We start from the raw sequence: 26533 nt of genomic DNA on the forward strand, positions 1-26533 counted from the left end.
CAGCCACAGGCTCTGCCTGCAGAGCTGTTTCTCTGTATCCTCATTTCCATTAGATGTGATTGCTGATGATCTCTGATGCACTTTATTCGGCTTGGTGCTGGAATGGTGTCTTCTGTTTTGTTGGGAATTGTTTCTAGCTTGGAAGGGAAATTCTTGGATCTCTTCTGGAGGCATATTTGTGACTTGTAATAGACTTTTCTGTGACTGGGAACCATGTGGTTCACAAAAATGTAAGAGGAAATGACTGGAACATCTGGCCTTACTTTTTAAGGGTCAGACTTTCATTTTTACTTTCTTGACTAGAGTTCCATGAATTTTAAGTTAATCTGAGCTGCAGTGACTTTTTGACTAGAGTGAAGCACTATCCTGCCTTTCTTATTCTTTTCCCAATTTAAAAAGGTTTCATTTCTTAGATCTGTGAGGTTGTGATTCTAGGGGGTGTTTAAGATAGTCATTCCTTGCTCATGCACTCAGATCTAAACTCATAATTGTTGGAGGCAGTTTGTGGTATTAATTAGTGGAAAAGGAAGCCATGAGTTAATCAACTCTTAGTAAATGAAATCTTAATGGCTGAATCAACAGACTTCCAGCACTGGCCTTGTGGACTGTTGTAGCAATTCAGCAGCGTGCAGTAATATTCACTTCCAAACTGAAAGTCTATTGAAAAAGAAATGCTGTCTTTGCGTGACTTCAGTTCTAAATAATCTTTATTAATTTATAATTTCCTATTTTTAATGTAAATTAAATGAATAGTTGATTTAGAGCTAATAAAGCAAATGATATGTCAGATTTTTAGAGTGAGAAGGGTTCTTCTGGCATTAATGCTAAACAGGCTTATGTGCTATTCAGCCTACAACTTTAATCTGCCAGTCAGACTTTGTTTTTCACATATTTCCATAATAGTTTGCACATTTGGGGAATGTTTTTTACATGAAACACTGTAAAATATCAAATAGAGGTGATTCATCAAGATCTGTTCTGATTATTAACAAAGTCTGCATGTGCGAGTATGTATGTACATATGTATTTGTGTGTTTATGTGTATGTTTTAAAACAGCAGGCTTCAGTCTTTAACAACACACAGAATGTAATCACGTTATGTTTTCTTGGCCACATTTGTGGGCAAGAAATGAACTATTTAGTCTCCTTTTAAGTCCATTAGTGGACTTTAAAAGAAAATAAATAGATGTAAGCAAGAGAGACACTTGGGATTATAAAGAAATCTAATATTCTCTGCCAGAGATAGGGTCATCTTTTTCCAGTGGTGGAAAATTCATGACTCTTCAGTTAGATTTTAAGTAGGCAGGATTTGAAAGTACCACACATCTAGAAGTGTAGGACTTGGTTAAACGAAGGGCTTATCTTGCATGGCTCAGCTGGGACTTACATGATCCAACTTGAGTTTCCAGTTCTACATAATTCCTCAAGTAACTTGATTTCTGTTCTGTTTTTTTTTTTTTTTTTTTTTTTAATGTTCACCATCTTACAAAATGTGGAAGCTTGATCTCAGCTCTAGAGAGCGCCACGAGGGTAAATTGGGAAGAGTTAGGAGATGAACACTATGCTTCTGCTCCTGACTTTAGTGTTGGGCTATCGTGATAACGAGTCAGGTGTGGAGAGAAACCTCCAGAGAGTGATACCTTTTCTATATTTATTTCCATATTGCTACCAGCTGTAACAAAAAAGTGTTACAAATTCAATTTTTGAACCCATGTTGTGTGTGTTTAGGTTTGCAAGGGGAGCCATCCTGCCAGCTGACTACCTGCACAGGTGCCTGCTCCTACGTATGCAGTGCAAAGCAGTGCCAAAAAGCTCTTGAAACTGGAAAAAACACTTCTCTAATGAGAAGTCTTGTTCTGATTTAAACATACATTTAATTTGAATTTATTTAAATAACTGTGAGAACATGTGCTACCAAAGCCACTTTTCTCAAGACCTAATTGCTTTTAAGTCTTGAAAAACTCATCTTGTGCATGCACGTCTGCAATTCTAAACAGCTTTAAGATAAATGTAGATTAATGAAATGTCTTGAGAGTGCTTGCCTATACATGCACTCAACCCAAATGGATGAATAACTGATTATATGAATGTTTCATTACAGAGAGACAGACGAGAGTCTAAAGTTTTTAATTTAAGTGGAGAAGGCTGGAAATGACTTTTATATGTGTCCAAATTGTATTCGCATGTCTCCTTGTGAGGAGTCTGCCATGCATTTACAGTCTGATCTCATCCCTCTCCAGTGGGAGCAGATGGGGATTCTTGAACTTGGCCCAAATTCCTAGAAAGTCACTGCAATGACATTTTGTAAAGGTGTGAGAGGGAGCGGGAATTTGGATGGCAGAGGGTGCTGTAGCAGAAAATGGTACAAGGAAGAAGCAGCAACACTTTGCTTCATGTCATTCAGCACTGCAGCGATGACTGTGAATATAAAATATCTCAGTGTGGCAGAATAAATGCCTCTCTCTTGCCATCTAGCCATGGCACCTCTTTGCTCGAATTTTATTCCCTCCCTGCCCATATAATTAGCTAAGAAATATAATTTTTAATGACATTTTCAGATTGGAACATCCTGATATTTCAGTCTTTCCCTCCCTTCTCTCCAGTTCAGATTGGTATGGGAATTCTGCCAACTGTGTGGATATTTTGAGGCCTGTGATGAAGATGGGTCTGAAAGCCACATGCAGGTATTTCCTATTCCTCTCCCCCTGGCATGTGCCTGGCTGTTTCCTTGTGGTCTGCTCCCCTCTGGGAGAACCTGGAAGGAAAGGCTCAAATCCCAGGGGACTTTGAACAGGAACACGACTGGCTCTGCTACCTGTTGTTATCTAATGGAACAAGCAGAGATGAGTGTGTGTATTATTGGAAATAAAAGAGAGAGGAAAAATCTGAAATGTTATTATATTATATTTAGTAATAATACTTTTAAAATGTTCCACATGGAAACGTGATTCTGCCTTTTTTTCACAGACAATTCTCACTTGCAAGCGAGACTGGTAATCTTGTTTGCCCACAGCTTTTCTAACGGAGTTCTTGATTTGCTTCTTCAGGGGTTGAAGATTTTTGAGCAATCTTACAAGTCGTTTATCCCTAATTTAAAGCAAAACATTAAAGAGAAAAGTGTGTGCTTCTGGTGGAGTAACTTCTAAATACAAAATCCTCTTGCTTCTCTCAAAACATTAAATATTCACACCAGGAAAAGTCTGGAAGCTCTCCTTGAAACTGTTTATCTTCAGCCTCAGTGCCAGCAGGATTTGTGTTAGAATGAAATTGCCATATTTTATCTGACTACAGTTGTCTCCTTATTTATTAGGTGCCTTACTTGCGTGATAGGCTTTTCAAAGCAGAGCTGAGCACATCTTTTGTTCATTAGTAGCATTTAATTAGTAGTGTTATTTTAATATGTGGAAAACCTGTGTCTGTGTGTGTGTAAAATCACACACTAAGCTGAATCATTGCTTTGCAAATTATTTGCAGTTGGTGAATGTCAATTTGTTGCCTTTTTTCTTTTAAAGTTTTAATGTATCAGTTTTTTGTTCCATTATTCCAACCAAAAAATCAGATATTGTATATTTTAAGTCTCTGGGAGCAGATGACACTGTGTAACACAAGATTGAAGCAGGAAAGGGAATTATTGCTGATGAGTGATTAAATGGATGCTGGTTTTCAGTATCTAGCAAGAAAACTGGCAGATGTGTAGGCTGCAAACCTGGTATCTGTACCATGCAGGCTGTTGGAGTTATTATCTGTAATACCCAGCACTGACAAGCATGGGCTAGTCTTGTGTGCACCTCTGCAGTGTGTGAGTCATTTGCTGCTCTGCTGACTGCACAAGTTTCTGTCTCTCACTGGCTGCTTCCTCCTTTGTCTTTCTCTGCGACAAGACAAGTAGCCAGCACTGAGAATGGCTCATGTCAACCTGCTGGTGTGAATGTACTGAGCCATGTCCTCAAAAATTCCATGACAGCTTCCAGGTGCCTCTGGCATCAGCACAGTGCTGTGGTCTCTGCTTCAGGGTGCCTTACAAACCATGTGCAGTTTGTTCCAGGCCCTCACTCAGCCTAAAGACACTCTGGTGCCAACGTTGATGTTTGGCACTGCTGTGCCACCAGAGGGTTTAGCAGTGCAGCTGGAAGCCACACCAGAGAAAAGGCAAGGAATAGTCCAACTTTCAAGCTAAATACTCAAGCAGCTGCTTTGGAGCAGCAAGCCTGCCAGTTCTCTGAATGCAATGGATAATAGTGTCCCTTGCTGTTGAATCTCCCGTGTAAGAAGCAGACCTCAGCTGACATTTCTCCTCAAGCTTTTTACTCCCACTTTCAGGCCTGCACATGTGTTCATAGTGTGGTTTTCTTTTAAGCTGTATGATACAGTTCCTATAGTGAATGTTAATTTAATTCTTGTCTGACCAAGGTCCTCTTGTCTGCTTTACAAGAATCATATGCTGACATCCACTCAATTCTTTTCACCAAGTACTTGGCAGTGTAATTATGTATGAAGAATTGCTCAGACCGTATACCTGATGGAAGATCTGGCCTACACTGTGTGTTTCTCCCTGGTTTTTGACTTACTCAGCACTTGGAAGATATGTACAAATATGGGTGAGGAATAACCATCAGTATTCGAAATTTACAGTTGTTTATTTCACCCAAGGGATCTCTGTAATAAAGGAGACTCCTTGGATCCTGCCTGCCTTGGTACTTTGTTCAATGGCAAGCTGGGATCTAATAAGAAGAGATCACCTGGTTTTGGGGGTTTTTTTAGCATCTTGTGGAGCACAGATTTTAGTAGCAGCTGGTGAGCTGTTAGACTTTCCTAAGTCAGCCCTGGAAATCCCTGGGATGGCTGCCCATGGAATTTTGTCCAAGATTCGGGTAATATGCCAGCCAACAGTTGCACCCCCACTCCTGTCTATGCCGTCTGGGTTTCACCTTAAATGGGTTTGTGTGCAGAAGTCCTGGATCCCTCATTGTGTCACTCCATTTTGTGAAGCAATTCTGCAATAGGCATTGCTGTCTGTTTGGTTACCTTGAGAGGGAACAAAATTTGTGCCATCTTTCACAGTGAATACACCTGGAAAGCTGCTCTGATCAGTGACCTGTTGTTGTCTGAGCTTTGCACGTCTGCAAAACTCAGCTTTTTATTTCTTCCCATTAATGGATGTGGAACAGGCGGATGTTTTTATGAAATGGGTGTCACATCTGAGTAGATGGTTGAGAGCTGAGGAATGGGAACTGAGAGGCAGCAGTGGGAACTGAAACTGAGGTGGCCTTCTGACCCCTGAGAAGGCCAACAGACTTTGGATGTGATACAGCCACTTCTAGAGATACAGATATGAAACAGCTCAGTCTTACTCCAGCTTCTACCTCTTTTTTTCCCAGTGTTTGAACTCTTTAAGGAATAAGAGTGACAGGCCAAGTGAGCAAATCCAATAGGCAGTGACAAGCTTCCAAGTGAAATTAAAGGCCAGACTTCAGTAACCAATATGAAGACAGCACTGCCATCTCCCCTTTCCATCAGCTGGGACAGAGCTGGCTGTTGCAGCAACTGGATGCTGCTTGTGGATGTAGAACAGTTGCTTTTATTGCAGCTGCCAATGTGAGACCAGTTGGGTCTTCAGGAGGGCATGAATTGGTGCAGGACACCTCTGGCTTAACTGGGACAACTGTGCTCATTGCCTTTCCAAAAACAAGGGGAAGTGTGTTGGAGGAGAGCAGGAAAGTCCTGTGTGTGGGCAGCTGTGAGAATTCGAGTTCTGGGATGGAAATCTGCCAGTGCGGCTCCTGATCACAGCGGGTACAACATCTCTAACGTGGGTCACGGGAAGTCTCATTGTCACCCAAGAGACACCCTGCCTGTCACTTGTACAGAAAGCAACAGAGCCACTACAGGTGCTTCTTGTTCAGTACTTTTGCCTTTTCTTGGTGATTGTGGGATTTACTGAGGATTTTTAATGCTAAGGACTAAATTGTTTAATTTTGTGATTCTGTGGCTTCTAAGAAAACACTTTGCAGATCTCCATCTCATTAATTAATGCCTTTATTCAAAGTGGTGATCCAAGCAGGATGACTAGTAATAGAATTTAACACTGTTGCTTTTGATTTGACAACTGCATGAAGAATGGTGTTAAATTAAAATACTTAGTGTTTTGTGTATTGCTCTTTGTAGTCTGAACTCTTTTGTGACAAGTGACATTAATTTTCTACAATTCTGAAAGAAAGCAAATGGCTATCTATTTCTAATTGCTACTGGTTGGGAATACGATATGTGCGTAATGCAGGAGAGATTGATTAGACTCATTATGACATGGAATGAAAATGTCAAACCACAAAAATAAGCAACAGAGTTGTTGCATTTTTTATTACACTTTTGCCTTGGGTTTTGCGTAATTGAAAAAGGATCATACACACAAAAAGTAATCTTGCCCTGAAAAACAGAACATCAGAGAAGAAAAAAGCCCTCTCAGTTATTGCAATAAACTGAGTCCCAAGAGATTAAAGGGTATGATTTTTCTGAATAATTGTGTGTGAAGAAATATGTAGGGAAAAAATAGAAGAAATAGATATTCTGGCTTAGAATCTCAATGAGGAGACTGGGTTGCGTCTCTTCACAAGTGCAGCATTGTTTTCAGGACTGTGGCAGAAGCAATGGAAACGTTTCCAAACAGATCCTAGTGATTCCATGCTTGGAAGATGTGGAGGGAAATAAATGTTCTTATTAGTGCGTTATTTTCTTTAAATAAGCTACAGTGGCTTGTTACAAGAATTCAGGCGTTGCTTTAATAATTTAAAACTTTTTTAAGACCAGGATCTGATGTCCAGACCCTTCTCCCTTTACCTTACCACAGAAAAGCCATCAGCAGCACTGTTAGTCCTGAATCCTTCTGTGCTGCTGAGAGCCATCCAAGTGCTGTTTCTGCAAAATGGCACATTTAATGGCTTCCCCTGCCAGATGCCCCTTTCTTCCCTCCACAGACTTTCTCTCCATATTTGTGCCCCAGGAGGTTTGGGAGGCAGGAGATCTGGGAGCTGTCTGCTCCGTGGGACTCTGTGGAGCCTGTGACTTTCTGGTGGGAAAACAGAGGAGAGGAGAAGTACAGACCCCTCTGCCACTGCAAGGGGACTTTGTGACAAGCTTGTAAAAACTGGGGGGGGTCAAAACCAGGCTTGGTCAGAGCAAGGCTGGAGAGAAGAGCTCTCTCTGGGAACGGAGTGGCCTCTTCTGTATGGCAGTGGGAACACCCGCTGCCTCTTGGTGCCTGTGGAGGAGAGGATGGCCTCGATGAGGCCACTGCAGGTTTTCTCATGACCTCTGTGGTCTCCTCCAGATGTGGCAAAAATATCTCCACCAGTGGAGCTTAAAAAAAAAAAAAAAAGTCTGGTGAACACATTTTTTTATTTCTGCTACATCTGACTCCTGCTCTAAAGAAGTCATTAATCCTACCTGTTTATATCTTCTGCTGTCCCCATGTTAGCAAAGGCTCGACTCCATGTTCACATCGGAACTAACCAGCCAGTTTGACGTCCTGTATATTTATTAGCCTTAAATGTCAACGCCTGGAGCTTAAAATGAGATGAACAACCGGGTTTAAATCACATTTTTGGATTAAGATCAAGAATGAAAAAAATTGGCTCAGAAACTTCCTCAGAAGGAGGAGCCATCAGGGGTGTGTAGGTGTATGACAGCTAACCCTGGGGCAGAGGAGGGGTGAGTGGCCCCTCAAAGTTCCTTCCAGCCCAGTTTTCTGTGTTTCTACAAAAATGTGATTACAATGGTTGCTGGCTGTGCAAATTGCTGTAGATAAATTGCTTTCAGCAGCTTTGTGTTTTATGACTGTTTTCATCGTTCTAGCTGATGCACTCTTTTGGGGGAGCAGCGTTCCGGGCGCATCCGTGCAGGCCTGCAGCGTCGTGCTGCTGTGTGTGGAGGTTACCTGAGGCCATTGCTCTTGCCAGCATTTCTGCACGTGTGACTTTGTGGATAACTGCAATATTAATATTGCCCACGTTCCCTAAGTGAGTCAGATAAGCTGAGGAAGATTAATTGATTTCAATAGACTGGCTCTGGCTTATGCCACCTGAGAGTCTAACCTGATGCTATTTGTTAGTAGTATTTTGTCAGATTGTGTAATCTCAGTGTAAAAAAATTTGAAATCTTGAATGCATGGGTCTGATTTTCCATGTACACCTGTAATTTTTGAGCTCCTCAAATTGTGGTACACAACCTGAGCTGCACATAGGGTGGCCTTTATTTAAGACTGCAAATATTGAATTACTAAAAAAAACCCAAAAGAAACAAACCCCTAAAACAATCAAAAACCCCTGCAATCCTTCCTCATCCCCAGAAAAAAAAAAAGCAGAAAACACATGCAAAAAAAATTGAAATATCAACAACACAACCATCTGCCATAAAACCAAACAAAAAGAATATCAGACTGATCACCTGAAAATAGAGTATTCTGAAATACTGTCTTCAAATTTTCCATCTATTTAATACTGGGAACTATATGTTCCAATATATTTTTAAACAAGTGCTCTGGGAACACAAGTGAAAATGTTTCAAGTATTTCCACACAGCCCTATTTTAGTAGAATTTATTCTGAAACTCAGTTGTGTTGAAAAACATCACTGGGCCAGATTTATCCCTGGAGTAATTTCCCTCAGTTTTTAATAGCATTATGGAAAGGGTGAATTTGGCTTGTGTTTAATTTATAGCCCAGGAAACATGTACAGCTACAGAATATCTTTGCCCAGGGTATGGTACACAAGGGGAAAACATACACGATTCTATCAGTACTTGCTTAATTTAATTGTAACAACAGATGCAGCATTTAATTTGTTTGACTGTTGTTACTGATTTGCTGAGTCCTACTCTACCCCAGCTCTGGGGCCCTCAACATAGGAAGGACAGGGACCTGCTGGAGTGAGCCCACAGCAGGCTATGAAGGTGATCGGGGACTGGAGCACTTCTGCTATAGAGACAGGCTGAGAGAGCTGGGGTTGTTGAGCCTGGAGAAGAGAAGCCTCTGGAGAGATTTTAGAGCACCTTCCAGTACCTGAAGGGGCTATGAGAGAGCTGGAGAAGGCATGTGATGATAGGACAAGGGGGAATGGGTTTAGATGAAAGGAGGACAGGTTTATATTAGTTATGAGAAGGAAATTCTTTACTTTGAGGGTGGTGAATTGCAGAACAGGTTGCCCAGAGCAGTGGTGGCTGCCCCATCCTTATAAGTGTTCAAGGTCAGACAGAACAGGGTTTTGAGCAACCTGGCTTAGTGAAAGGTGTCCCTGCCCATGTCAGGGGTGTTGGAGTTGAATGATTTTTAAGTTCCCTTCCAACCCAAACCATTCTTTGACATTTAAAATGTATGTTTATTTTCCCCAGCTACAGCACTGAGTGAAAAGCCCCACAGCTTCTTGAAATGTTAAGCAGTTTTGCAACTTCCTCTCTCTGCCTCAATAATGTAATATTTTTGCTGATAGCACTTTGTTTTGAGACTGAGATGTAAATCTGTCTTCCTTTCTGCTTGTACCAACACCTGTTTCTTCCTGTGTTCACAGAAAGAAAAATACCATAAGAGAGATTTTCCTCCTCTTTTCCTCTTTGTTGTTTTTTTTTTCTTCACTTCTCTCCCCCCTTTTTACTTTAGAACATGCTCAGTTAATTTAAAAACAGAACTCTCTTGGAGACATAGTCTAGGCACATTTATGTTCAGTGGCATTTGGTTTGTGTTAAAGGAAGAGCTTCCATTAAAGGCATTTCTCAAATTGGAAACCAGAGTAGTAAACTAGCAAGTGCTACTTGTGTTTGGTGGTCTGGAAATAACAGAAATATTTCCACTGCTATTTCCAGCAGTGCAGTTTAGATTGCCTTCAAACAGAAGTCCGTGCCTCTTGCCTAACCAGGACACACGGAAATGAGATGTTTCCAGCTGTGTTCCCAGTGGTGGTATGTGGCCACATCTGTGGTTAGGGAGAGCAGTAATTCTTCTTGAGGGCTTCCTTCACTTGTGTGGGTGTCCTGGGTCCAGAGAGGAGCTCTCTCACTTTGGGTGTGGTGTCTCTCTCAATATTAGACTGCTTTTGTTCACCAGTACAAGCACCCCCAACACATGTTTATCCTATCCTAATATAAATGTGATCAGTCTAGAGTCACAGAAGTGTTTGAGTTGGAAGAGATCTTTAAAGTTCATCAAGGCCAAACCCTGCAGTGGGTAGGGGCATCTTTCACTAGATCATGTTGCTCAAAGCTCCTTGCAACCTGACATTGAACACTTCCAGTGATGGGGCATCCACAGCTTCTATGGGCAACCTGTGCCAACCACCTTCATTGTTAAAAATTTCTTCCTTCTGTCCAATCTAAATCTTCCCTTTTTCACTTTGCCCCTTGTCCTGTTGCTACAGACCTTGGTAAAAACTCTTCTCCATGTTTCTTATGAACTGCCCTTATATATTGAAAGGCTACAATAAGGTCTTCTTTGGGCCTTCTCTTCCCCAAGCTGAACAGCCCCAACTCTCTTCAGCATTTATTTATAGGATAAGTGCTGTTCTCTTTTTTTTTTTTTTTTTCCCCTCTGCTTAAAAAGTCTGGATTGGTTTAGACCAACCAAAAGGACCAGCTTAGCCTGGGCACATATCTTTTAGATGTCACTGTTAGAGGAAGTGGATTGTCCTACTGAGTGAGCAACCATGTCTTTCTTCCACCCTTGCCCTATGCCTGATGTTTAGCTAGCCACTTCCATGCCAGGAGATGAGGATTTCTGGCAGTTTGGGTGCCTGGGGCGGGGGGGGGGGGGGGTATATGTGTGCCACCCTCTCACCAGGCAGTGTGGGTATCCACTGGGCTCTGCAGTGAGTTCAGCCATTGATGGTATTGCACAACTCTTTGGGATTCTACACAGAGAATTAAAAAATAGTTTTCACCATATAGCATTTACTTCACAGGCTCTGGCTCCTCACTGGATTTCAAATGAAGGAAACTCAGATGTGTTAGACTTGGTGACCCTTCTTTCAATTCTTTTCAACCGTTCAGCTTCCAGGTGTAAAAACTCTTTCCCCTCTTCAATTTTCCCAATCACTAGGGCTTTCCACAGTTGCATAATGGTTTAGTCACCTTCCTGCACAGGGAGGAAGGTGGGTTTTCTTCACCCATATATAGCATGTAGGAGGGGATTCTCTTCAGTTTGGCTTCTCTCACACCGTAGATGGCAGGGGCACATTGCTCTCATTCTTTAGATGACTGCTTCAGACTGACAGCATTAGTGGCACTTGCAGTTACTTTGTTATCTAGATAATTAATCCACAAGGTATTGCACACAATGTGGTGAATAATACAGGAAGTGATTAAACTGAGTATTTTCCATGGTTTTGCACCATACAGTTTGTGAAGCTGGAAGTAACTGGCATACTGGAAATATTGTAGAAAGCAGTGGCAGGTTTGATTTGTTCAGTATTACTGTAGTTTATGAAATTTGGATTGGAATTTCTAACTGTTTTGATTTTTGAAGGGACCTTGCCCACTTCTGTTAAAAAGCAGTTTGGGACTCTAGGTTCCTTGGACGTCTCCTAACTCTAGAGGAGGAAGGCAGGGGTGTCTGGAAGCTGCTTGAGAGTGAAGATATTTGACTTTAGCACTGCTTTCATTTGCCCTCTGGATAACCATGCTAATGCTATAAGGAGCTTGCTTTCCCATTTTAGCTGCAGCAGTTAAAGGCCTAAAGGTAGGTGACATGACTGCTTCTATAAATATGTGTGTTTTAATCAAGTCATTGTTTATAATTAGATAATAATCATAATGATATAAATAAGGGTTAGAGTGGGATATGTAAAAGGTCTTAAGAGAGACAGAGACAGTCGATGCTTTTAACTGTGGTATCGGGTAGATTAAGAGAAGGCATTTACAGCTGAACTACGATGATTTATCTGATGTAAAGAAGGGTAGAACGAGATGTGAGAAATTGGATGAAATTCTTGTTGCTGTGGCCTTCTGTGTGTCTGCCTTACTCATTTAACGTACTGCCTCCTCCTGCCTCTCGAGTCACTTGTTGAAGTAATGCAGCTGTCCCATGAGAGGTTTTTGGGAAGGGATATTTAAAAGTCTTGTTCAGAGGTCTTCTGTTAAATGGATGTCAGCACCCTCTGGCAATAGAAGTACTCTCTGGATGACATTAAAGAACTCTGAATTTGTCCATAGATCTCTTTTTCCTGATAAATGTCTGTGCTCTAACCTTTACAAACATACCCATTTTGGCTCTGCTAGAAACAACTAACAAATTTGTTAATCTCCCTAACAGTGAGAGTGGTACTTCTGAGGGTGAACAGGCACATTTGCTGGCATGCACTTTAGTAAACCTGCTGTTGCTGTCTGGCAAAGTTCATCCATTGATTTCAAACTTCTCATGGTCTTATTGTAATTTTTTTATCACTGTGTAAATTTAACTAAACACTGTTGTCCTGGAAGCACTGGGTTTTCAATGGTAGTAAATGTTTATGTTGAATAGAAGCCATAGGAAAGCACTGAGCACAGTAGGATGCGAATCAAAAATTATTTGCAGACATACACTTCCTGAGTCAAAACCTGCACCCCTGTCCAACCATAAAGACTTACTGTTTGCTCCACCAGGCCCTGAGGTGTATGTGTAATTAGGTCTGTTGGTAGGAGGGAAATGGCTCTTGAAAGAGGCTGTTTAACCCAAAGCTGTGGGGTTGCTAGCTTAGCTACATACCAGACAGTGCTGTGTTGGTGGACTCTCATGGGGGTGACTGTTACCCTGCTCAAAGGCACATAATATTGCATCTCCTGCTGCCCAGTTTGCAGCAAACAGGTTCCTGGTGCTGTCAAGGTGAGGTTTGGGGATGAAGGTGGCAATCAACATCTTTTTTATCTGGAAAATCTGAACTAAACAGTTACCTAAAATGCGGGATGTTGCCTTTGTGTGAAAGATGAGCTGACAATTGTGTCTCTCTGGAGGGCAGTCAAAAAATTTACAAAAATTCTCCTGTTTTATGTCTCAGAGGCCTTTGATTTCCAGGAAGATACAGAATATAAAGTGGAGATAATGATTCAGCCCTATGTGTAGACTGATGGAGCATAGTGGCTCCCCCAAGTGTGTGTGAACAGTGAGGTTGCTCTAATTTTGGTTCCAATTGCCTTTTGTAAAATAAATGTATAACATGAGCTCTAATGAAACTTGAATATGATTGAAATCTTGTCAGTTCAGCATCACTGGGATTCTAACCTTTTCCTGCAAGTTGTTCTGCTTTGTCTGTAGGGTTGAAGTGGTAGGATTCTCTGCAGTAGTTGATTGTGTTTATGCTGGCACGGCTGTTCCCACTCTGGAGTAACTTCACTGGATACTGATATGGGTTAGACCCGTGTGCTGATTTTCACCAGTACATTGCACAGGCAGAAGCTGCACGATCCCAGCTGATTGTGTCTGTCTCTTCTGTGGGTTTTGCTTCCTTGCAGGGCCTGTTTGCTCATGCAGGTACAGCACAAGTTGCTCTAGAGTTTCTCCAATATGAGGATCTGGGACTGGCTGGAGCAAACTATTTTCTACTGGAAAGATCCTTAAGACACACACCTGGATGAGCAAACACTGTGTTCAAACCATATTCACATGTTCAAACGTTTACAAGTTGCAGAGTGGTGCCATTGGTACCTGTGGTGTTGCTGCTCTCAGCAGTGCTGGAAAGGTGCAGGTGAGAGAACAAGAAGTATTATTGACAAATCTGTCAGGGAAAGGCTGCTGAATTAATTCTGCCAGCCTGTTTGCTTTCGTAGCCAAATGCATTCCTAAACTGGAAATGGATGCTGTTGCTGCCTTTGTTGTATTTCTGTGCAGCTTTTCCAATCTTTTTTGGGGATCAATATTATAGCAGGTGGGACAACATCCTCTGTGCAGGCTGGGTGCTGGGTTCAGTGTAGCAGGTTAGAATATTATGTTTAACATCGTATTATCTTTGATGCTATGAAAAAAGTTATGGCTGACTTGTAAACATTCACATTAAAGGATGACTATTAACATTCCCTTGATGAAATGGGACTTAACTGTAGCAAACATTTGCCATAATCTTAAACACCAATTTATATAACATTATATAAACTCCCATTGGGGTAGTGGCTGAAGGTACAGCATTTACACCCTGCTGAGCACCAAGGCTGTTGAGGAATACATGCTGTTTTGAAGAGGACAGATTTTGATAAATATGTCTCTGTCTTATTACTAACATGCTCAAGAAGAACATGCTGTATTCAGCAGTGGGATAGGAAAGCCCTCAGGCTCCCAGCTCTCATTCCGGCTTTTCAATGTGGATTTTCATCTTGGAGTCATTTCTGAGAACATGTTTACTAGTGCAGCTTAAAAAAGCATGTGTTTAATGTGTCTCTTTTTGTTGTTGAGATGATAAATCCACAGACAAATAACAAATAAAAGAAAACACTGGGGACTTTGGTAATAACCTGGGAAGGAAGAAATTCATAAAGATAGGCTTGGAGTGAAAATGGTGTCAGTCCTTCAGGCATGAGGCTTGCAAATCCTTTGCATTTCTTTCAGCACCAAGTTCATGGCCTCTGTGTTATTAGCTTTAATATGTCTCTAAATTTTCTTCTGTGCATCTGTTAATCCATAACTTTATACCTTACTTTAAACATCATCTATTTAATTTTCTAAACTTTGTTCAGCAAATTATCTGTTTGAATTTTGCCTCTTGATTCGAAAACAAGCATTTGTTCAATCCTGAAAAAAGAGTGCTTAACATGAAACAGCTCCAAAACTTCTGACAAAATGCTGCCTGTAATAGAACAAAGCATAGTGTTGTTGTAATTTATGATGTTTCTTACTGATTTGCTCGTCCATAAAAGCCTGTCTTGCTCTCTCCACACTTGGTATCCAACATGTTGTCTTCCACTGACAACCACAGATTGTTCCAGAGTAATTTAAGCCTCGGCAACTTGCTCAGCATCACAAATCCAGCTTTTGGTAGAGCTGAGAATAGAGCCTCTCTCTTCTGTCCTGAGTCAGTTCCTCACTGTAATTGCAGAGCAACCTTCCTACTGAGCTTCTGATGTGACCAAGACCATTCTAATGAACACTCCCACTTCATATTTTGATTAATTCCCCACACTCAGTCATTTTTTTACAGCTTTAAAACATAATTTCTCAGTGGCAAATATGTGATTGTCTAATTAAAAAAAAAAACAAAGCAGGTGTTAATATTCTACTTTGCAATCTGGAATTCTCCACTACTTGTTAAGCAAGCAAGTTGAGAAAGTAATAGTGTTGTAAGATGATGGACAAGTTGTGGTGTGTGCAGGAACTTGAGCAATTTGGGTCAAAATGTTTTAAAGTGTTGTGGCAGGTTGGTGTGTTTTATTCAGATTTATGGGACTAGTAACAGGTCAAGAATTTACAGTAAAGGAAAGGGGCTTCTACCTCCTTTTATTTTTTTAGAAACAGCACTCACGTTTGCAGACCACCTTTCCTGTAGAGAGGTACAACCCCAGGAATCAGCAGTGCATGAGATGCATACAGAAATACCAGTTCACCTTTCACCCTTGATCATAAAGACAGTTCTTCTCTTTCTGATAAGTCCATAACGTGTTTGTAGGTTATGCAGTCATGGAGAAAATAAGAAATGAATTTAGTTATAGGAAACACAAGAGGCAGTGCTCTTTGGGATGCAGCACAGCACCTTTTGAAAAGTGTTGGGGCTCGTATGGGCTCGTTGGAATTTTCATAATAATTTTTCTGGTTTTGTTTTTTTGTTTGTTTTTTTGGTTGGTTGGTTGATTGGTTGTTTACTTTAATAGCCCATTTAGCTATTGAAGGAGTGCAGGAAGAGGATGGCAGAAACACCTCTTGCCATTTCTTTCTTCCTTCTACAAACATCTGAGACAGTGAGATGATGTCCTGCTGAGGACACTGCATGGTGACATTTTTAAGGAGTCCTTTACTTGCAGTTTATTGACAGCATAGAGAGTTTGTTGACCTGAAAGTCTCCCTCTTCAGTCGCAGGCCCAGCAGGTGCTCAGAGCCCCCCGAGTTGTGTTCAGCAGTGCAACAAAGAGCAGAGCTGGCTTCAGGCTGAAGAGGTGCAGCTGGCAATGGAGGTTAGGATTGCCCATCAATAGGTATTCATCCTATTAATTAAGCTGCTACTGTTAAAACTGGAGCTAGAGGACAGCTTTTCAGCCTGACTGTTGTATAGTAAGCCGAGTCACCTGTGAAATTATGTTAATAAGAGGGCTCCAAGGCTTGTGAGGAGGCTTTTTTAAAACCCTCTTCTCTTCGGCTGGCAGCACCCCCTTTCAGAGAGGTGGCTGCCAGGCTGTCTGTCTGCAAATGACAAATGGCATTCACTCCTCTGGAGGCTCTGTGTGCTGCTTTTGTGAACCTTGACTAGCGAGAGCCAGGCTGTGACCTCACGCTGCTTTTGTTCCTCAGCTTATGATAAAGCCTCAGCTTTATGATAAAGCCTTTCAGCCCCTTTCTTGGCTCTACTGGGGTCTTGTTTTGCAGCACTTCAGTTTTTTGCTTCCTTAAGGTTTTTCTTTATTTTTTGGGGCACAAAGAGACACGAATATCACGTTTTGTTTTCCTTATTTCCACCATTGGGAATGAGTCTGTGACTTTTTGAAATAAAAGTGGTTTATTGTAACGGTTTGATGGAGATCCCTGAAGTGCCTCTCAGGATTACTGAGGGTTTTTCACTTGTTCAACTTACATACTTTAGAGCTCTTACAGTTCAAGTCCAGTTCAATTCCACTTCTGTAGCACATAAAGCAAGTGAACCATCCTCACACAAGCCCTGGAGAAGGATGTGAGGAGCAGGGCAGAGGGGTCCTACTAACTCCAGTGACACAGCTTGCCCTCTTCATAAGTGCTGCTGAGGAAGGACAGCCTGAGACTTTCCTCCAGGTGGTCTCTCAAGCAGAAAGGTAACAATTGTAGGAAATTCCTTTCCTGCCACCAGCTCACAAGCTCAACAAACAATCCCTTCATGGAGACACTGGGGTCATCCCTCTAGTTTCTTATTCTTTGTTAACTTGGAATTTGTTGAACAGTTCCTTTCTGAGGGATTAGGGAGTGGTGATCTGTTTCTCCCTTCCTGAACCTCTTCAAGCCTAAGAAGGCCAAAGAAAGAAGACAATGTAGAAAACATCCTGGAAACAGTGCCATGTCACCATGCACAACTTAATTTCTTCTGCCAGAGGATAAGCTGAAGTCACCCTTGTATACACGCTAAGCTTGTGTGACTGCTTTTGTTTTAGGTGTTGACATTCTGGGTTCTTTATTCCAGGGAGGCTGAAAAGCCAAAGGCAACTCAGTTGTATGAGCAACACATCAGTATACTGTTGAGATGGAGGCATGTTTCTTTAGAGAACAACGCCCTTCCGTCGGAGAAGCAGGGCAGATTGTGCTACACTTTCATGTGCAACACTCAGCCCTGCCCTGGTGTCACAGCTTCCTGAGTTATGAGGTTGCAGTAGAAGCTGCTGATTGTAGCTGCTCATTGAGAGCACCACTAAAAAGTCATGAGCTTTGAGAGATGTAATCCAGTGTCAACATTTTTTGTCGATTTTTATTTTCTGTAAATTCTTTTTTTCAGAACTCTCGTTTCTTCCAGCAAACAGTGAGCAGAAGATGTGCTACTATATGCCCTGTGGCATGTCATGTTCTTTGCAGAACTCCCGTGGATCGCTGTTGCAGTTTAATAAAATCATGTGTATCAGGCCTGGCTGTTCTAGGCACGTACTATGTATGCCCTGCCTCTTGTAGCACACACTTCCAGGAGGCTTATTCTGGCTGCCACACATTGGTACACCCACTCGCTGCTTTTAAACCATTAGGGCATCGTACCTTTGGTTAAGGTCAGGAGTAGGGTGTGGAGCAGCCTTTTCTTTAATTTCTTACTCTACCCGGCTTTTGGAAGATTGGTCATCAGTTTTACTTGTCTCTTTCTTTTTACCTTTTCCTTCGGGTCTTTCTTGCCTTCCTTTGTAGTGGTTTCTTTTCCAACTGAGTTGCAGTGAGGAGCCACATACCTGAAATGTATCTCTGCCAGCTGAGAGTGGATAAAACAGGTTTGGGCAATGAAGGGTGTCTCTTTGTGGACACAGTGCAGGCTGGAATGTGGATGTAGTTGCCTGAGCCAAGACTAACTCCTTGAGGTGAATGTTTTATTTCTTTCCTGTGATTAAGCTGGGAGTGTGTTAGTTTGGAGTAGCAATAGGTTTAAGGAAATTATTTCTTTTTGTTTCCTTTTCTCTGTTTCTAAGAAATTATCCTGTTTTAAGAAATCAAACCAGAGGCTGGATGCTTGCTCTGAGCTGTTTGTCACCAAAGAGAAGAAAAAAGCAATCTTTACCAGTGCTGATTTTTTTCTTCCTCCTAGGAAAAGTGTTTATTCCTAGAAAATGAAAAGAACTTGAGTTGTTGAGTTGGCAGGTAATTGATACGTATCTGGTCTGTCTGAAGAAGTACTTAACTTTTACATAACTACCTATGAGTGTTTAGGAAGCTGGCAAACTGCAGTGGACTGTATGTTTTTCATTATGTCAATGTTTTTAAACTTGTTGAAAATGGGCTTCTTTTATGGGTGGTTAGAATTCCTTTCAAGTTGTCATTCAGAAAGCCCCAGAGGGGAGGGGAGCTGTGACAGCTCAGCAGATCGTGCTGTGCCCGAACTCCAGGCAGGATGCTGCTGTGCCCTAAGGAACAGCACGTGGCACGAAGCAAAATCTGGTTCAGCAGCCCCGCTGTGCTCTGGTTGGCAAGACTTGGGGGTTTACAGTGCTGGAGTAACTGAGGCAGCATGTGAGATACTTTGCTCGGTCTCATTTTTTCCTGCTCAAGCTACTGAATGCATAACTACCTGATTAATGCAGAGATTTTAATCTTCTGACCCCCCTTGCAAACACTTATTAATTACACTCATGGATTTTAAATTTGTAGAACTGAAAGGGATAATTATGATCCTGTAATTTGGTCTCTCCATGCAATCAAACAAAAAAAATCTTTTACTAAATCTAGGGGTTTATTCCCCTCACATTGAAATGTGATCTTTATTTAAGCTATTTGTTTTCTAGACAGTGATCAAACTTTCTTAAACCATTGTCAGGCTTGTTGCTTATAGGATTATCAGGCTGGTATTAATCTTCACTTATTAAAAATCAAATGAGGAGAGCTCTTAGAACTGCCTCAATATAGGGCATGTTCAGTTCATAGATGTTGCTCTTCCATTTGCTTTTTAACTTCCTGTTTTCTTTATAACTAAGAAAACTGTGTTTGCTGTGCTGTTTGCTTGCTATTTGTCATATTTATATGGGTGCCAAGTAACCTGCCTCTTCTCTTGCTCCAAAATATTTTTTTTCCAAAATATTTTTTCCACATATATCAAAGGTAATTTTACCTTTTTTGTCTTATATCTGACATAAACTTGAATGGTTCGAGTGGCTGAATATTTGCTAGGACCCTCCATCATTGTCATCCTCATTATCATCATCACAGCATCCAGAAGAGGATTTCTGTGTCAGGAGTATGACAGACTCCCTTTTGATCCTGGACGTTGCTTGGCCTCACTGGGACACGTTACTCTCTAGATCTTGTGAAGAAAATACAGAACAAGGGCAAAAACAACCACATGTTTCTCTCTTCCCTGAAAGAATTGTGCTGAAGTCCTGTGAGCTAGATTTTAAGAGCACTCAAGATTCCCCAGTCTCCTCTTAGGTATCTCAAGTCAGATGTTAGAAATATTTCCACTCAGCAATTAATAAGAGGCGCTACCTGCTCTGGATTTCCCCCTCTCCCTCAGAAATACACCTGTGTAGTATTAAACCTCTTGTATTTGGAGAATCACTGTCCTCTAATGCTGATAATTGCAGAAATAGAATGACTTAGAGGTGACATTTTTCTGTAAAATGGTGTGGAATTTAGTCTGTTTGCTCTTTCAGTTTAGCATTTTTGTATGTAAACATGGATTCGGGTCAGTCTTCCCCTTTCACCCCCCCCCCCGACCTTTTCTATTCTGTTCCTATTTGCAGGAAGTCCTTTACCACTGGGTGCCACTGTTTGATAGTTCTTAACATTTGCAACAGTGAAGCCCTTGAAGAAACTGTCCACTCACTCTCTGGACTTCTGATTTTGAATCAAGGCTCAATTTTCATATGGAATCCTATTTTTTAATATAGTTAAATTTTATTCAACCAAACTTGCCCTGATTTTTAATTTAGTGGCCCGCACTGATTGGTCTGCAACACTGATGGTACACTGGAGCTGCAGGGAGTATAAACTGATCTTATTTTCTTTTCTAATCTTAAAATCTCTTCAAAAAATGCGTCATTTCAAAATTGCATGTGAGTCACTGTTGACCCATGTATAAATAAATTGCTCGTTACGTTTGGGGATTAATCTAGTGGCAAACTGTGCTGTTGAGTGCCTTTCCTAAGAGGCATAATTTCAGTTATCTCCTGAAAGTCATTTTATTGCGGTGTAATAATTACCTGTGCAGGTATTTGTATATTCAGGTGCGTGCCTTTGCTAGTCATGATTTACTCCTTTCAAAGGAATGACATAGATGAGATGGTATGGGATATGCACCACTTGCTGTTTTGTGGGATGAAAACACTAAGGGTCTTTTTGTTGAGGTGTCCAAAACACTGGGTCTTCTCCTTGCCATTGGGATGCTTTCTGCATCCCTAACCCTGTCTAGGGATTTCAGTAATCACGATGTCCTGAGCGAAATGAGTATGGGGAATATAAAGTCTTTTAATAAACATGCTGGAAGGTTTGGAAAGATAAATGATGTAAGATGCATTGTCTGTTTTATCTGCTGATAGTCCCTGATTGGAATCACGGTGTTACAGTGGTTGGATTACAGACCGGGATTTAGGGAAGATGGGTGCTGTTCACAGTGTGCTGGTCTTCACCCAGTGTCTTTCTGTCTTTTTTCACTGCCTGTATTTAAGATCAGATGCTAACTAGTTTGTTGCAGGGTAAGTCTATATCTGAGTTTAGTCTGTATATGACAAAAAGGGGACCTTTTGGAAGATCTCCATCTCCTCTCCCAGAAATCTTGTACCTCCTGTTGTGGTAGGAGGGGAGAGGCACTTTCACCTCTCATCACGCAGCTGCACTGACACCTCCTCAGCATTTTAACCGAGCAACAGAAGAAAGAAATGCAACTATTTAGAGCTGGTACTTTGAGCTGTTTTCAAAGTCAGTGGCAGAGAGTTTCATTGCAGATCTTGCAGCTTGAGGGAAATGTCTTTTGAATTAATACAAATTCCTGTTCTTTGGGCCTGGGGTTTTTGGTGGAAGGTGTGAGGCCTTTCTTAAAGCTGTCTTCCTCCATCTTTTTTCAAAGTAGAGACTAAGAAACCAGCCATTCTGTCCTTACCAGCATTGCTCTTTACTCCTCAGCCTCTCAGGGGGTCTAAGCTGTTCCCTTCACACCCAAGACTCGACTGAACTTCAAAGCACAGGAACAGGGACTGCCTGGTGGTGTTTAAATTGAATGAGAGCCATAAGCAGCTCTTTGCACTTGAGAGAATTGTAACAGTGTGGAGCAGTGCCCCAGATCGTGCACCCTGCCTCCCTTTAGGTGTCAGTGCCAATGCAAACATCTTTAAAATGACCCTCTTTCTTCTGGTTTCTTATGTAGTGGATGTTTTATCTGTGCTTTGTTGACATTAATCTCAGCAGTACTTAAGGGATGAAAATGAGCGTTAACTGGGTTTCTGTGAGATTTTTAGTAGTTTTGTTGATTTTAGTGTCCTCTAAAGTGACAACAGGAACAGCTTCAGTAGCCAGCAAACTCTGCTTCTTTCCATATCCTTGACATCACTGAGATTGTTATGGGCTGCCCTGATCAAGTGAGCAGCACCCTTGTTCTGGAGACAAGTCTATATGGTCTGTCAGTCTTTTGGCAGCCATGCAACTAATGAAGCTGTTAACTGATGATACCCCAGTGTCAGGGAGATGCTGTGAGTTAAACTGTCCTGGCATGGTATGGACAGAAGTCTGTCAGTCTTGCTACTTCATTTTGCCTACTGGAATCCAAAGATATTGAAGTGTGTGACAGGAAGCAGTGAGATTGGCCTTGCAGAAGCTTGTGGTGGTTTCTAAGATGCTCTTCTCTTGTACGTATGTGAGCTGGGGCACACAGGGATAGAATAACCTTCCTAAGAGCAGTAAGCCAAGGCTGGAGCCGTAAACAAAAGCCAGATGCCTGCTAAAGGGTTTAAAAGTCCAATGATCTTAATTTTATTTGAAGAATAGTAATGTAGTAAGTAACCTGGTAACAGGACAGTATTCAGTGAGCGATCCCTGTGGCACAGTAGTTCACAGTGCCCTAACCATGTTTGATTTTGAGGTGAGTGAAGACACTACTCTTCTGATCTAGTAGCAAAAGTCTTGTAGGTGGGAAGTGGCAGCTTGTTTGAACAAATCATGAGGTGCTGGGAAGAATTGCAGCCACCAGGACCTCTCTGGTCCTCCCCTTTCCCTCCACAGACAGTCTGGCTGTGTTTTACCGTGATTCAAACCCCATCATGCCTTTCAGCCACGGAAGACAATGTGAATAAGAGCCAAATTCCTTGGACAGTGTCTGGCTTGAGCATCTTGGCTAGGAAGGGTATTTTGTATTCTGTTTTCAGAAACTCTTACTTTGAATTAAAGAGTGAACTGTGGGAAGTTATTAATGATATCCATAATCAAGGATTAATCAAGTAAATCTCTGGAGTCAAGTGCCTCTTACTGCACTGAGAACAGATAGATAAAGGTGATAGTGGTGTGAGCTTTCATGTGCAAACAGTGCTGAGGTGGGGCCTCAAAAACACTCTGCGTTTTAAGTAGCTCTTTTGCTTTCCACCGGAGCTGGCTGATGCGAGGTGGTGCTGGTCGAGTAACATCTGAGCAGAGACATGCTGAAGAATTTTTATTTCAGTTCCTCATGAAATTGGAAAGGGCAGAGTAAAACAATATTTTTGTCTCAAAGAATGCCTCTGGGTTACTTGTAACAAACCACAAGTCTACGCGGTGGTTTAAAGAGCTAAAAATGTAAGTCTTAAAAAATAGCGTCTGATGGTTTACAGTGCAGCTCAGAACAGATGTTGGAGCTTTTTTGAGAATAAAATCTTTTTCAGGAGTTATTCAGTGTTTAAGGGAATGCTTCTGTGGAAGATATTAGTTCAAGAATTTATTAAGGCAAAAAGGAAATCACGTGAATTTAGCCTTAATGTAACTTTTGGATCTGATCTAGTCTATTATTTTCATGTCCATTGGTATTTTGAGGCATTTATTTATCTGCTTTTTAAGGGACCTCAACTCTACCTCTGCTTTCACAGCTGGAAATAATTGTGGGAATCATCTGAAGGGTGAAAATGCCGTATATGTGTGTAATAATACAAATATATGGTGTCTCAAAGGAATTTTTATATTCAGATTCCATATGTAGAGGGTGATTTCTGGTATGAGGAATATCAGATACAAAATAAATGCAATTCCCTGAATGCCATATAAACATGGGGGTTGGGGGGGGGGGCAGTTTGCATGAACTTCTCTCTCCCGTGGAAGCCATGGGAGCCCTGTTGTAGCAAAAGCTCTGGCAGCTGCTGAATCAACCTGGAATTGTTAAGATCTACTTTGGATCTGTTAAAAACACTAGTGGCTGTCTGCAGCTCTCTTTGTACATGTTTCCAGTGTTACTACCATTAAGGGACTTTTGTGGAAAAAAACCCAACTCTGTAGATAGAATAAAAAATAAATAACATTGGAGGAAAACGTATCTGGTTGGACAAGTTCCCCCAAATGACTTGCACGCTTCTGGCATGCTCTGGTTTGGTTGTATCTCCTCAGTATGATCAACTTTTGAAGGGTGTCTTCTCTTCTTCCTGAATGTACTTGCCTTCTGAGGAAATTAAATGAGAGAATTGCAAATATGTGACCACTTGGTCTTGGCTCTTCAAGCCTGAGGTACCTGAATGGTAGTACTTGATTGCTCTAAGAGCATCTTTTCATCTGGAAACATTAAACTTCTGTCTGGGAGGATATTTTAAGTATTTTTTCTACAGAGGCATTTTCCTTGTCTAGTGGGATATCGAAATTGCTTCACAGTTCTGTTTGAGGAGTTAAAATTCCTCTTCCGTGCAGGATCCCCCTTTTTGCCTTTCTCGATGAAAATCCACGTGTACCTAAGATTAGTCGAGAACTGTGAGAGCTACTTAGGCACGACAAGACAAGATAGATAAATGCTTTTGTGCTGCTTATGCAGCAACAGCTAATTCAGCAAATGCACTGGGGAAGGACCTGCCAAATTAGTGGGTGTATTAAACTTGAGTCAAGCTGAGCCAAAACATCCCCAGAATCCAAATCTCCTTTGTTTTGGAGCGAGGTAATGGGGAAACACAAAAGAGGATTGTGCATTCTCAGTTGATCTTGTAACAGCAGATGGTTAAAAGGAGCCTCTCGGATGCTCTTAAGGCAGCATATTCCTGTTAAGTGATTATTTGGATTATTAATGTCCCACTGTAGCACCTAGTGATGATCTGAAGCAGCTTTATGGGCTGTGACTTTTGTGGTGATGAGCACTAGAGACTCATGGAATTAATAACGTTTTAATTGTTATTGCTTGAACATTGATTAAGTTTTGTGTTAGGACTTTTAAGGGATTCTGTCATCGAGCTTGACTGGTTTGTTGGTGTGAACCTGAATCTCAGGATGAAACTCTGGGACTAAACTGCTCTGCTCCTGTCTGCCTTTGGTGTGGTGCCTGTCTGCCCTTTGTACCTCAATTTCCTTTTTATTTCCTTTTTGTGGGAAACTTGCCTGTTCTTTTGTAAATGTTTGCTTTGAAAGGGTGTGGGTAGAGATCACACTATCTTAATTGTATTGTTTGCATATAATACTACACAGTGACTGCACAGGACTGGGTCAGTGTCCTCCAGCCAGGCTAAGGTTTGCAAAGGGTGTGAGAGGATTCACTGAGTGGGAACTGGGTGCCCTGTGGTGCTGGCTCTGCTTGGAAATCCTAGCTGAAATCATTTGCAGCTTAATCACACATGGAAAGAGTCTTCAGTTTCCCAGGGGAGTTTTATTCATTCATGTTTGCTGCAAGTAGAGTTCATATTACAGTGGGAAACCACGATTCCTGACCTCTGAGTTGAATACATGTTTTAAAAATAGAGATGGGACAGAAGAAATAAGAATAAATAGACTTCACTCTAAGGGCTTGCTCAAACCAAATCTACGTGCTGCAAAATATTGCATCAAACTTTGAGAAATGATTGAATCAAATTGTTTTTCAGGAGCTTATGTTAAAAAAAATTGTAGATTTTTTTTTTATGACAGACAGTTGTAGGTAATTATGCATTTTTCATCTTTGTCTAAGCAAACAAGACTTATCTTGAAGCAGCAGCAGGTTATTTTCAGATTTACTTTAACAGAGAGCTGTTTGTGATAAATGGCTTCTAGAAGACTCACAGCCCCATCAGTGCAACAGAACTGATAGAGGAGTACAGCAAAACAAATATTTACAGGGAGTGTTTATTTTGGATGTAGGTTAGATGTGTTAGATTTGAGTTGTTTTAATTGTGGTAAGCCTGACATGAACACTGAGGAAGTATGAAATGTTATGTAAGAAAAAAAAAAGAACTGTAGCTAGTTTGTTCACTATCTATGGTAAAGAGAGCAGACCTCTACAAACGTTTTATCAACAGCATATAACAGGTGCTGTGTGGCGTGTGTTGAGAAGTTTGCTGAGGTTTGGGGTTTTGGGGGGTTGTTTTTTGTTTATATAGCATGCTGTTGAACAGTGAGGGATTTGAGTTATGAGTTCAGCAAAGGGCCACCAGGATGGGCTGCGGGCTGGGGCGCAGGTGCTGTGGTGGAGGCTGAGGGACCTGGGCTGGCTCATCCTGGAGCAGAGGCTTGGGGGGACCAAACAGCAGCCCCCTGTGCCTGGGAGGTGCTTACCAAGAAGACAGAGGCAGACCCTTCACCAGGGTGCATGGTTGGAGGGTGAGAGGCAACAGGCAGGAGCTGAAACAAGAGATTCATGTGGGTTTAAGGAAAAACCACCATGAAGGCAGGTGAGAGGGTTGCCCACAGAGGCTGTGCAGCCTTGGAGAACTTCAGGACCTTACTGGGCAAAGTACTGAGCAATCTGGTCTGAGTTTATAACGGTTCCTACTCTCAGCAGGAGGTTGGATTAGAAGTCTTTCAAGTTTCTTCTCACCTCAGTTTTCCAATGATCCTGTATTGTTGGCATGTATGGTGATAGAGGGCTGCTTGATTGAAGCAGGGAAGACTCTGAAGGGGTGATGGGAGAAGTATTTTTATTGCATGATCAGTGTCAGTAAGAGGTTTATGTCATGTACAGCAATACACTTCCATGGTTTGGAACTGCGGACAATGTTTATATTAATTTGAGAGGTCCCTGTGAGACCTGACATCCCCTCGTGTTCAAAAATGTTGCATATGAACTTGCCTTAAAAAACTCATGAAGGAAGCCACCCTGAGAGCAGCTCACACTGATGT

The 26533-nt window shown here is 41.6% G+C and overlaps 1 protein-coding gene across 3 annotated transcripts in view; it reads left to right on the forward strand.

Moving 5' to 3' along the window:
• The window catches only part of FAM107B (family with sequence similarity 107 member B), a 60205-nt gene that overhangs the window by 22681 nt on the left and 10991 nt on the right, over positions 1–26533 (forward strand). The window contains exon 1 of one of the 3 annotated variants that reach the window (XM_027639900.1): positions 22045–22137. The exons of 1 other annotated variant lie outside the window; for it this stretch is intronic. In XM_027639900.1, coding sequence (XP_027495701.1) covers positions 22125–22137 — 13 coding nt within the window. In that variant the 5' untranslated portion in view covers positions 22045–22124. Of the gene's footprint in view, positions 1–22044; positions 22142–26533 lie in introns of those variants that run through there. One more of the 3 variants, XM_027639902.1, reaches the window with a different exon arrangement.

Source organism: Corapipo altera, unplaced genomic scaffold (assembly GCF_003945725.1).
Source record: "Corapipo altera isolate COAL_440 unplaced genomic scaffold, ASM394572v1 1b, whole genome shotgun sequence".
NCBI lineage: Eukaryota > Metazoa > Chordata > Aves > Passeriformes > Pipridae > Corapipo > Corapipo altera.